The sequence below is a fragment of the Calonectris borealis genome, chromosome 4 (assembly GCF_964195595.1).
Source record: "Calonectris borealis chromosome 4, bCalBor7.hap1.2, whole genome shotgun sequence".
Lineage (NCBI taxonomy): Eukaryota > Metazoa > Chordata > Aves > Procellariiformes > Procellariidae > Calonectris > Calonectris borealis.
In genome coordinates this window covers 14042981-14056872 of record NC_134315.1, presented here as the reverse complement: position 1 = coordinate 14056872, position 13892 = coordinate 14042981, and the positions used below count along the sequence as shown (strand labels likewise).

Here is a 13892-nt window from a genome sequence, read left to right as displayed (position 1 = left end):
GAGGGAAGGTATCTACATTTTCATGAAAGTAATCTTCTAGATACACTGTGGACTAAACACCAGCCGAGACAGCACTATAATTACAGCTGTGGAAAAAGTAACAGTTCTGAATCAGAAACCATCAGAAGCAGATTTTATTGCACAGATACTGTTACTCTACTCCAGGATGATTCAGATAACATATCTTTACGAAGAAAGATAGATTTTTTCTATCTTTTTTCGATCTTTTTTTTTCTCCCAAGTCTGGCTATTAGAAATTATCTGCAGGAGATATTCATGTGTTATTTCTCCTGGTGGGATGACATTTAGTTCCAAGCCTGTAGTGGATAGCACTGATTTTCAATGTTTGGATTAGGGTACCCAATTCCATAGGAAAGTCTAAGACTCCCCCATCCCTCCCCATAGCATGGGGATTGGACTAGATGATCTTTAAAGGTCCCTTTCAACATAGACCATTCTATGATTCTACGACAAAGCTAAACCACTTATACACCTATTTACTATCACAAGTGGATGAGTTTATAGATAAATTTGCAAATGAACCACTTAAATCTATCAGTTATTTCCTTACTGGTGAGCAAAGAAAGTTGAAATGAAACTGAAAAATGAAACCCAGTAAAGACAACACAGGAAAACAAACCGTATAATGGCATATATAGGTGTCCTGGTTTTGACTGGGATCATTAATTTTCTCTATAGTAGCTAGTAAGGGGCTATATTTTGGATTTGTGTTGAAAACTGTTGATAACACAGGGATGTTTTAGTTACTGCTGAGCAGCGCTTACACAGAGTCAAGGCCTTTTCTGCTTCTCACCCCACCCCACCAGCGAGCAGGCTGGGGGTGCACAAGAGGTTGGGAGGGGACACAGCTGGGACAGCTGACCCCAACTGACCAAAGGGATATTCCATACCATATGATGTCATGCTCAGCATATAAAGCTGGGGGAAGAAGAAGGAAGGGGGGGACGTTCGGAGTTACGGTGTTTGTCTTCCCAAGTAACCATTACGCATGATGGAGCCCTGCTTTCCTGGAGATGGCTGAACACCCGCCTGCCAATGGGAAGCAGTGAATGAATTCCTTGGTTTGCTTTGCTTGCATGCGCGGCTTTTGCTTTACCTGTTAAAGTGTCTTCATCTCAACCCAAGGGTTTTCTCACTTTTGCTCTTCCGATTCTCTGCCCCATCCCACCCAGGGGGCAGTGAGCGAGTGGCTGGGTGGGGCTTAGTTGCCAGCCACCAGAACAACAGGCAAGGTTAATATACTTCCAGAACTACAGTAATTTAAAATTAGTCATACTGTACATAAAGCATGCAATTGAAAGGCAGTTTTCAATACAACACATTAATGAATGTGAGTTCCTAAAAGGATTTTTAATATACGAGAAATGGATTCTGAAATCTGAGGATTCTGGATTCTGAGAAGTACTGAGTTACACAAAATGGCACACTTGGTGAATTTTTTTCATCTTTCACTGAACTAAGGAAAGGCAACATCTATATGCATTGCTGCTGTCTGTGACAACACATATTAAACCACTCAGAGTAACTGAATATTACCATATATCATCTAGTTATTTTACCTACAGAGTTTCAGCAGGAGCAATGTAAACAAGAAGAATAAGAATCCTTCTAAAACCCCTGGATTTTTGTGCTGCATCTTAAATGTCTATCACTCCTCATGACCCAGTAAAAAAGATACATCATAATTCTCAAGGTCTTTAAAAAGTCTTTTCTTGTTATTGCTTCTTGTCAGACAAGAGGGAAAGTTAGATCTGTCTCTTAGGTCTTCCCTGAAAGCCATAAGCTGTCCTTCCTGCATTCCCTCCATCCTTTTATCCCACACACTATGCATATCTGTACACGTCTGGCTTCCAGAGCAACTGACTGAATGAAAATAGTAGTGTGGCATTTTCCCATATGCCTAAGTCTCAGTTTCAAAATGAACTTAAACTTTAAATCAATTTGTCTTTTCTTAATTTCCGGCACTCTTCTTTTTTTTTTTTTTAAATGAAGAAAGCTGTTCTCTTCATAGGCAGAACATGAAGCATAACCAAGAAATGAAGCCAATAGGGAAACAAAGCCAGGCAGGATATCAGGGCACCAAGGGCACCAATAAAACAGGTATTTTCTGCCTTTCTAAATTAAATCTTTAACAATCGGTGCACATTGATGTTGCCAAAAGCAGAAGCTAGCTTCTTGGAAAAATAATGCCAAACGTCATTGCTTCTTCCCTTCCTTATGTCTGAACAGTGCCTGAAAGAAGGATTTTCTTTAAAATAATACGATTATATTATCATAGAATATTTGCATCTGGTGTTGCTTTCTTTGACAAGGTACTTTGTGCACTTGAGACAGAAATGTAATAGTTCAGTTTTATGAACTGGAGTCAATGACATAATTTTAAAATTATGTATTTCCTAAAAGGCAATAACCTATTAACACATACAGGTTTCCAAGTGCTACTGAACCACCACCCCAATAAAAATGTTATGATAAGAACTTACTAAGGACTACCTCATTTTTTTCCCTTGGATTTAAAAGCAGGTATTTTTCATTTGTGGCACAATAGTCAATCATTTGGGGGGCGGGAGGGATACTCTCCACACAGCTTTTTGCCAGGAACTCAGGTTATGGTAGGCAACTTATTGCCAACTGTGAAAAAGGCAGGTTACTAGGGGTGAGGCCAACAAGCAAAGATGCTACTGTTTATTTTAAAAGTCAAATGCAATAGCAACTTTCCTTCAACAAGAAAAAAAGAAGCCTGTATGCTTTGCTTTTTCTAAAGAATATGTAAACTCTACTCCTATTTAAGCACACTTATAGTGTAATCTAGTGTCCAGCCAACAGCATCCTTTCTATTAAAATTTCAGCGTGCATTGGATCATGCCATTAAAAATTATTCACTTAGGCAAGACTGCTGTGGACATAAGCAACCAAAGATCATAGAATCATAGAATGGTTTGTTTGGGTTGGAAGGGACCTTAAAGATCATCTAGTTCCAACCCCCCTGCCATGAGCAGGGACATCTTCCACTAGACCAGGTGGCTCAAAGCCCCATCCAACCTGGCCTTGAAGACTTCCAGGGATGGGGCATCCACAACTTCTCTGGGCAACCTGTTCCAGTGCCTCACGACCCTCATAGTGAAGAATTTCTTCCTTATATCTAATCTAAATCTATCCTCTTTCAGTTTAAAGCCATTACCCCGTGTCCTATCACTACATGCCCTTGTAAAAAGTCCCTCTCCAGCTTTCCTGTCAGCCCCCTTCAGGTACTGGAAGGCTGTTATAAGGTCTCCCTGGAGCCTCCTCTTCTCCAGGCTGAACAGTCCCAACTCTCTCAGCCTGTCTTCATACTAGCCCTCTGATTATCTTCGTGGCCCTCCTCTGGGCTCGCTCCAACAGGTCTATGTCCTTCTTGTGTTGGGGGCCCAAAAGCTGAACACAGTGCTCCAGGTGGGGTCTCACAAGAGTGGAGTAGAGGGGGAGAATCACTCCCTCAACCTGCTGGTCACGCTTCTTTTGATGCGGCCCAGGACACGGGTGGCTTTCTGGGCTGCAAGCGTGCATTGCCAGGTCATTTTGAGCTTCTCATCAGCCAACACCCCCAAGTCCTCAGGGCTGCTCTCAATCCGTTCTCTGCCCAGCCTGTATTTGTGCTTGGGATTGCCCCGACCCATGTGCAGGACCTGGCACTTGGCCTTGTTCATGAGGTTCGCTTGGGCCCCCCTCTCAAGCCTGTCAAGGTCCCTCTGGACGGCATCCCTTCCCTCCAGCATGTCAACCGCACCATACAGCTTGGTGTCGTCGGCGAACTTGCTGAGGGTGCACTCAATCCCACTGTCCATGTTGCCAACAAAGATGTTAAACAGCACTAGTCCCAATAAGGAATGCCACTCGTCACTATGAAAAAGGCAGCCCTTACACTGGCCCCATTTTTAGCAACATAACAGCCAAATACTGAGGCGGAAGGGGCCTCAGTAATAGCAATCCAAGATACAAAGCACTTGTCATGATTTGCAGAGTTCAGCCTAGATTTTAGCTTCTCCAACAACTAAGAACAAACTTTTGAAGATGGTTGGTTGATTGGTTTTGGGTTGGTTTGTTTGTGTCAAGTAACGAGTTTCCTTTCCTGACAAAGTTCTCTATTTGCCTACCCTTCTTCAATCCCCCTGGCCCATTCCTCATGGATTCCAAGAAGGAGTTAATTGGACAACACTTCACACTTCCACAATGCTTTGTGCAATGCAATTCCAAATTCGAAAGCTCAGTTAAACCACAGGTTACACAGCACAATGAAAACCACATGCTGGGAAGAAAATCTTATATCTTTCCATAATGACTTTGGAAACTTTACTATTTAAATTACACTAAAGAAATTTACCTTTTAAATATTTGCATGCTTCAAGGGAAAGAAAAAAAAAAAGGTTTACTGGTCTTCCATTTAAAAATATTACAGCATCTACACTAGCTTTTAAAAAATTAATTGAACTGTACTTAGATAATTTGTGCTTGGAGTTAGGGAATATAGTGTCATACAATAGCTGAGGTTGGAAAGAATCTCCAGAGGTCATCTAGTCCAGCCCTGCTCAAAGCAGGGTCAACCAGAGCAAGATGCTCTAGACAATGTCCGGTTAGATTTTTAATATCTCCAAGGACATGGCCTTCACAATCTGCCTGAGCAACCTGTTACAGTGTTCAATCACCTCACAGTTTTAAAAAAAAAAAAAAAAAAGAAATCTTACATTTAAATGGTATTTCTTGTCTCTCAGTTTATGCCCACTGCCTCCTGTCCTTTCACTGGGCACGACTGAGAGTGTCTGGCCCCATCTTTATTTTCCCTATCAGGTACTTATACACATTGATAATGTCCCCCCAGGCCTTCTCTTCTCTAGCCTAAACAGTCCCAGACCACTCAACCTTTCCTTGTGCATCAGGTGCTCCAAGCCATTCACCATTTTCATAGCTCTTCACTGGATTTGATCCAGTGTCTCTATGTCTCTTTTGTATTGGGGATCCCAACGCCGAACCCAGCACTCCAGATGTGGCCTCACCGGTGCTGAGCAGAGGGGAAGGATCACCTCCTTCCACCTGCTGGCAACGCTCCTCCTAATGCAGCCCAGGATACCATTAGCCTTCTTTGCCACAAGAGCACATTGTTCAAATGTTCAAAGACTCATGTTCAAATACATTTTTTCATCACTGCAAACACACACTGACCAGATTTGTACACTCTAGTTTAACTCCACAGGGATTCTACCATCACCAGAAAAATTCCCCAATACCTTTTTACGTTCAAAAGCAGGGTCAGTAGTCCAATACAAACTGATACTTGAAAGAGAAAGAACATATTCAGCAGCATATTTTATGTTTCTCTTAAAAATCTGAATTTACCTTGCTTTTTTAAATTAAAGACATCATCTAACTGTAAGTAAAAGGACAAGAAATAAAAAAAAAATGGCAAATTATCTATCATACTGTGAGACTAAATATGGCTTCACTGAATTGCAGCAATATCTACAGCAATATCCTGAAAAACTTCTTCCCTGCAACAGAGTAGAGCAATCTGAATGCCTCATTTTGGAAAATGTGTAGAAAAACCACTTTTTTTTAATACAGATCTAATTTCCAGTGACATGAAAAGGGACAAAACAACAAAACCAGTACAAGTAATAAACTCTCTCTTTCTTTATCTTTTTGGTATGTCCCTGTACACATAAACCCAATGGTAACCAATGCAGCTTAAGCCTGCTCCAACCACGATCATTTGAAGAATTTCAACAAAATTTAATGGAAGTATATTTTTCTGGGCCTGATGCTGAATATTCCTGAGCAAAGTGCTCTGAAACATCACTTCCCCAGGACAACACAAGGTTTCATTGCTCCATATTCAGAGCCAGCTCAATTTACTTTAGATAGGGAAGCACTGGTATTATCAGGTTGTAATCAGACATACCAAGTCAACTTGCCATATGCTTCTGAAATTCCAATTTGGCAGGTAAATCCTGCACAATTCTTCCTTTTCTCCTTCTCTTGTGTTTTTCCAGGCAGGAAAGAAACACTTCCCTTGCGTACAGACCTTCCACCCCGCAGCTGGCTAGAAAAGGAAAGTATTGTTGCCTTCCTAGCAATCTTCCTTCACCAGCGCCAGGGTCAAGGTGTTTAACTGCGTATCTGAAGACTAATGAGCTGTTGCTAGGCCACTGGGAAAGCTCTTCATGAAAAGGTATTTTGCATCCACATCAATCACATTGAATCTGTAGGTGTCACCGCTAGTGAAGCAGCTTTGTTTGCCTGATCTTTTCCTGGTTATAAGCTAAAAAGAGCTGATACTGAAATTGGAAAGGGATCAGCTTTGCAGTCTCCAGTCATAGCAGAAATCCACTGATTTCTAGGGGGGGATTCTCAGTCAACTCTGGTGGGGGGGACGGGTCTAAAAGATTCATCCAGGAGATCTGTAGATCTACTTGGATCAACTTTAATATGTCTACACTGGTGTGGCATCAAAGGATAAGGAGGAGAAGTGCCAAGCAACCCCGAAAGCTGAGTCTCTAAAAGGCACTCCACACAATGCTACAGCAGGGAGCTGAGTAGAAACAGCAGCAGTAATCACCGTCCCCCCAAACACAAACTCACACTTTGGTCTCCATATCGGAGACTACTCAGTCAGTCTTAGGGCACTGGATGACTTATAACTGCTGGACACCTGAAGGTCCTACTTCAAAGTGACATGGTATACTGATATATCTTATAGCAGAACCAAGAGAAAATTGCTGTGCAACAGGCTAGTGTCAGAACAAAAAGATGAAGATGCTCAACCTGAAAGGTTGATAATTATTTGAATTGATTCCGTGTGTCAATGGTAAATTTTCCATCAACTGGATGGCAAGACCTCTGTGCTAAAATGAACAAAATTTAAACTATTTTGGGGGAAAACATGCTAAAAATCTGTACTTTTTGGGATGCGATAACTTTTCTGTGGAGTATTAAACTTGCAAATGTAGATGTTTGAAACTTAAGGAAGCTAGTGAAAGACTTCTGGAGAACTTGCAGGCCTGATTTCATCTTTTTATTGGCAGTGACAAGTGGTCACATCAGTTCACAGCCTACGAAATCTCCTGGCTTCTTTCCTAATTACAGCATCATATTGCATTTTCTGAATGTAGCTTTTATCACTTCCAGTTGTCCACGAATCTGACCTGTTATACCTTGTTTCTGCTTTCAGGCAACCACTTCTCCAAATCTCCTTCTCCCCTGATAAGAACTTAGAAGTGGCAGAAGCAGCAGTCGGACATGACTGCGCCGTATCAGACGTTGCTTTGATGGAACTTGTACTCACTGCTCAGTTACGTGGTTTAACCCCTGCCAGCAACTAAGCACGACGCAGCCGCTCCGCTCACTCACTCCACCCACCCTGGTGAGATGGAGGAAGAATTGGAAGCGTAAAAGTGAGAAAGAAATTCATGGGTTGAGATAAAAACAGTTTAATAATTAAAAAGAAATAATAATAATTTTAAAGAATTGGAAGGGTAAAATTGAGAAAGAAACTCATCGGTTGAGATAAAAGCAGTTTAATAATTAAAAAGAAATAATAATAATTTTTTAAAATTGTAAGGAAAAGAGAAAAAAAAAACAAACAGAGAGAGGAAAAGAAAACCCAAGAAAGACAAGTGATGCAAATGAAAACAATTGCTCACCATCAACGGACCAATGCCCAGCCAGTCCCCCAGCAGCAGCTCCCCTGCCAGTCTCCCCCCCCCAGCTTTATATGCTGAGCATGACGTCATATGGTATGGAATACCCCTTTGGTCAGTTGGGGTCAGCTGTCCCAGCTGTGTCCCCTCCCAACTTCTTGTGCACCCCCAGCCTACTCGCTGGTGGGGTGGGGTGAGAAGCCTTGGAAAAGGCCTTGACTCTGTGTAAGCGCTGCTCAGCAGTAACGAAAACATCTCTGCGTTATCCACGCTGTTTTCAGAACAAATCCAAAACATAGCCTCATACAAGCAACTGTGAAGAAATTTAACTTTATCCCAGCCAAAACCAGTACACTGCGGCACCGTTTTTCCAGTCCATCTACCTCTACTGCTTGCTTTGTTTATCTATGATCTTACTCATTGTTCCTTCTCCATAGCAAAAAGCCTCCTGTGTTCACTCTTTATTCCGTCCACTTTCATAAATATCCTCTTCTTGCATGCCCATTTCCAGCAACAAATAAATAAAAAAACTCTTTAAAAAGCATAAATAAAAAAATCAAGGCACCACATCTACTGTAATCATTCTTGCCTCAAGTGTTTCCACGTCTTTTAACAAAAACCCTTGAGATTATGTAACAATATCAAAGGATCACATAAAATGTGTTTCTTCTCATATCTGAATATATGAATCCTATCTCTTTTCCCTGTGCTATTTGGATCCCTCAGAAACTTCTGAAGACTCCAGTGATTGTTCTTTTATTCCAGATTTAAATAGTTTAGATATATAATTTGATAAGATACATTAATTTTAAAGGCCCTACTACAGTTCTGAGCAGAATTTTCCTGTAGATCACACTGTAACATCAGACTTTTTTGGATCTCTTGCACTGTGTTTTCTGTCAACTTTTTCCAACATGATACCATCTAAATACTAAGTACTATCATACTTTCTTGTTGATCCTTCCAAATTAAGGACAATCATTGCTTAATATCTGTCTATTGATGTCTCACTGCTCTCCAATATCTGTTTTACCTGGGTTAGAAATCACATTACGTCTAGCATATTCACTCATTTAATAATTTTGAAATCTGATTGAAGTAACACTGCCACATTTATTCTTAATAACTTTGTTACTGTCCAATGTTTGACAGATGCCCAAAATTCTCTCGTTTTAGTGATTTTATTAAGTATTGAGAATTTACATTTATATATCAATAGTAGAGAACAGCTGAATTCAAATGCCCTTCAACTGCTGTCAGGAAACAACCTACCCAAAGGGATGTGCTTCCTTTTAATCCCAGTCAATAGTGGCAGGAGTAACTATACATGGTTTTACCAATACTTCATCCATTTCCCTGCTGCAAGAGGGTTGCTGTATTTCATTCCCAATTACAATACCGTAGTGCCTCCTTGCTATTCAGTACACTCCTTATAGTGCAGTAAGTTAGCCAGCTCCTTTCTTGTTCCATACATAGCAGACGGGAATAACATTCGTTTATATATATATTCAGTATGTCTGGATTCTCAAATCAACAGCTGTATTCAGAGTTCTTCCATACATACTGGCCATAACTCTCTTCCATATGACTTTTTTAATCCCCACTAAATAAAGCTGTTTTGACAGTATGACATGCTATCTCATTTTTTTTTTAATTTCACATATTGAAAATAGATTTTTTTTTCAACTTACAAGGAATCACTGTTACACACAGATTCAACATCTGACATCAAAGCTCAAAAACCCCAAAGAAATCTGGGAAAAGCATGAGGACTTACAAAAACAATCTATAAAATTGTGAGGTGATACAGTAGCAACTGTAATCAACTGAAAGCAACTGAAACATCTCATTTATCCTAACTCCTAGATGTGTTATGATATCAACTCTATAAATGTACAGTCACAAGCAGAATATGGATATTTAAAAGCAATAGCAGAATTCGGTGAAGATGGAGCAATAGTGACACTATAACACTATAACACCTTGCTATCAGGAACAAAATATTACCCAAAGTATTGGAAGACTATCTTCTCATGTTTGCTAACCATCTCAGTAGGAATAGGTACTTCGTAATACTTGTTCCTAAATATTCATGGATCTCAGCATAGGCATTTATAAAACCACTGAGCTGATTCACATTTTCTTGACCCTGACTGCCAAGACCACGCTCATTCACTGTAGCTCCTTGTGCTTACTGCACCAGACTTTAAGGTTCAGTTAGAGGGAGTCCTGCCTCCGTTCATGTTAAAATAAGTATAATTTTCGTGCTTCGGTCAACTCTTTTTGTTACTTGACACCCAAATTTTGGATGTCTTCCAACCAAACATTTCCACTAGCAGAGGGCAGTATGTGAGCCATGTTCAGCTCATGCATTTCCTTCTCCAGGCTCTCCTGGAGATGGCAGCAAACCTACAATCCCAGGAGGACACGCTAGGTATCAACAGGCTGCCCAAACACATCAAACAAGTGTTCCTAAAACAAAAGGCAGTAAAAGGGAACTAAGGCAGGGCCACAACTTTTGCTTCACCCCTTTGGCAACATAAATGAATCCAGCTGCTTGTACACCAGAGGCCCAAAGCACCACCAGCAAGATCCACGATGATGCATACTCAAAGAACTGCAAACGTATCACTTTTGGATCAGGTATTGCATAAGCACGGAGGGAAACAGTTTTACAGGAGAAACTTCTTTAAATGGTTCAACAACAAATGAAACAAAATGAACTGTGAAATTATGCACAAAGTTTTGGATGTCTCTTGGGTATAATTTTATTTCAAAGAAACCAGTATTTTGCAGGCAGAAGTATGTTAAGACTAATTTCCATTTGTGATGTCTCTCATCAATTAGAAGGTTCTTCCTCAGATAAATCATTAATATAGGCATATACGTGAGGGACAAAATAGTTTAGGAGAATTAAATTAAATTAATTGGCCCCACAAGAGTTTGTTACCTTTCCTAATACAGTTTATGTCCCATGGGCCACAGAGCTGTCTCTCTCGCAGCTTCAATACATTCCCTCTTACCTCTGTGACAATAAAGCCATCTAATTTATTTAGAATTCTCTAGGCACAGTGTTTTTACTTTTCTGATACCGAGCCGTAATTTCTGTTGGTTTTGTTACTCATTTTTAAGCTACAGTCTAAAGGGGAAAAATCTCTATGGCTTTAATTTACTCATCTTGTCAGTCAAGGCATAAAACTGCTGCACAGACAGAGAGCTGTTGCCTGGATGGCGGGAAATAAACTACAGGGTGCAATTCTAGATAAATGTTTTAGAGCCAACACCACAGCAAAGATGTGGGAAAGAGGTTGAAGACCTCTTCCCCCATCCTCCCATAAATGCACTCCAACGTGCCGCAGAATTCACTACAGACCGCGCTGTATATTTAGTAGGATTTTAGAGCATTCTGGCTGTAATTTCCTCCTCCATATTCACCTACACATTACGTATGCGAGCTCACTCATTTCTCTGCACAGATATGCGCACAACACACAGATGTGTCTCCTATAACAACCTCAATACTCCAGAAAATATGAAATTCTCAAACTGTAGAAAGATGAACAGGTAACCAAACTGAAGCAACTCTTACCAGACTGGATATAGGTAAATAAGCGGACTAGTTATAGAAAATGTTCCTACAGCTGTCATGGTCGTGTAGCTACACTTTATTCTTAGTTGAATCAGAATTAAAATTGACACTATTACAGGTAAAGCATCAAACTTGGAAGCATATCAGGGCTAAACTCTTCTTAGGGTTCATGTAATCTTTTTGTAGATTTTTTTAGAATCTGAGTAATTTAAACACTCAAGATTATTTCTTTCTTCTGTCCAAGGTATAAGATAACTTTATAATTATGTGATCTTTTTAATGCAATTAAAAGATGATAATAAAATTGACATCTGTATTTCGACATAAAAAGTGATACAGAACAAAATAGGAAATAAGGCAAAATAACTAAAAAGAAAAATTTACTAATGTAAATGTAATGTACCATCAGCTCATAAGTCTCCTTCCAAACAGAAGCACTGAGACACTAAAAATGACAGTGAAATAACACAATTTATCAGCTGGTAAATTCAATTTTAGAGGGTATCAGCCACTAGTGAATTTCATGGTGTGTGCTTTTAAGAAGCACAAGTACTTTGTGCCACTCTCGTTTTATAATTTATTCTCATTATATTAAACAAGAGTAGGAGAACTTGGATGAGGAAGCTAATAGCAAAAAACCCTGGCTTTTCTGTTCACTCATCAATACTGCTGACCCATACGAGACGTGACTTTTTGCTTTAGTTTGTGAAGAAGAAAAATTTCCAAGGCAACACAAATCTGGTTGGCTGATGTATACTGAACCTATTGTATCAGTCAAACAAGAACTTAGGCTTTACTGTTTCTTTTTCCTGTGTAAGAAATAAATTCTGAAGATCATATTTGTAGGGCGTTTTTTGTTTGCTTTTTTTAACTAAAATATGAAAAACAAGACTATTCAAAGTTGAGTATCACACAAGGCTGTTAAAGAAACTAGAACATACAGGAATATTATTATTCAGGTGTTCCAAATTTTACACCGATATAAAGAAACAAGGCTAGAACAAAGTTATGTTATATAAAGTGAACACAGGTTTTCAGTGCATACTTGTTCCACTGGGAAGTCCGTGAGACTCTTGCAACTACAGTATCACCAAACAAACACAGATAAATCCATCTCCACACAGATTCACCTCCAGGACTGTCTTGTGCAAAGTCAAATGCGCTAACTGAGATTAATAAACTAATAAAATAGAAATAACCTTATTGGTTTGTCCATATTTTAAACTGCTACAGAGATAAAAGTAAATGCTAATCTTTATAAATATATATGTACTTCATGAATGAACAATTTCTCCTAGGTGTTCTCTTGATTACTCAAATACCTGTTGAACATGTGCTAGATAGACAAATATCGATGGATCTGTTTCATTAGCAATCAGATACATCATTGACAGGTCAGAGCAACGGCACACATAACCTCAGCAAATGAAATCAGGACTCCTACACAGATGATTTCCAGTTAACTTAAATACTCCATAGGCATTTAAAGTGACATGCTTTGAATATGGTGCTGATGTTTGACTTTGAAGACAGTTCTTTTTACAACATACAGTTTTCAGTGCTAAGATCAAATACAAAACTCCCTTGTTGCCTTTAAGTCACACTAAGCTAGTGCCATTTGTATTGCTGTGACTGCACATTTCAGTGACTGGATGTTTGGCAATATTTATTTCCTTTGGCACATCATTTAAAATAGTTGGCACCTGTTTCAGTTCATCAGTGGTTCTTCTGATTTCACTTCTTTGTCACGTTTTTCTTTTAAGGCTAATACTTTTTAGTAGTGAAGTAGTTTGAGATTCAAGCTCTGCTGGTTTCTAACAGTACTAGTGCTAAGAAGAATGATCACAAACTATAGACAGACAAATACCTTGCTTTTTTCTTGCTGAAATTCTATCTGGATGTTGGTTAGTTTAGTTCGTAGCTCCTCATTAGCAGCTTGCAGGGCTTCAATCTCCATGTCGGACTTCTCTCCCTTGGCACGACTTTTCTTTGACATAATTATTTTTGAAGTCTAAAATAAAATTTTTGCTCCACACTGAGCTACCAGTTAGCGCCTTCCGCTTTTAGTATTTAAGAGTCACGTAGTGTTCAGCAAAATCTTTCACACAAATCTCTGCCATTGCGGGAACAGTGTCTCATGTCCTGGAAGAAACAAAGTAGTGGGAATAGAATTAGGCTACAGCATTGAGCAGAATCAAACATCAGACTTAACATCCAGTTTTAAAGCACACTGAACTTCCTTGTATTAGACACTATATTGCATGGTGTACTAGACTTTGAAAGAAATAAATCAGAAAAGAAGAAGTTACACAATATTTCATCATCTTATCTAAACCCTATCCACCGTAATCTGATGTCCACAGAAGTAAAACTCTTTACAGTTATAGTGAATATAGCACATAAACATAAATCATATCTTACTCAAGACCTGACTTGGTCCATGCTCAGGATTTCCAAGAGGCACAGGGACAACCATAAATTAACTGAGGCTGGTGGTGCTTCAGTGGGAATAGTTTATTTCCTATAGTAAGAAGAAAGCACTTCTCACCTTAATGTATCAGTTATAATGTATTATTCATAATTATCATAGAGTCTCACAACATCAGGTTATA

The 13892-nt window shown here is 39.4% G+C and overlaps 1 protein-coding gene across 22 annotated transcripts in view; it reads right to left on the bottom strand.

Annotated features, from left to right (window-relative positions):
- The window catches only part of JAKMIP1 (janus kinase and microtubule interacting protein 1), a 170355-nt gene that overhangs the window by 82679 nt on the left and 73784 nt on the right, over positions 1–13892 (bottom strand). For all 22 annotated transcript variants that reach the window (XM_075148711.1, XM_075148712.1, XM_075148732.1 and 19 more), the window contains one exon: positions 13148–13422. In XM_075148711.1, the coding sequence (XP_075004812.1) occupies positions 13148–13276 (129 nt within the window). In that variant the 5' untranslated portion in view covers positions 13277–13422. The remainder of the gene's footprint in view (positions 1–13147; positions 13423–13892) is intronic.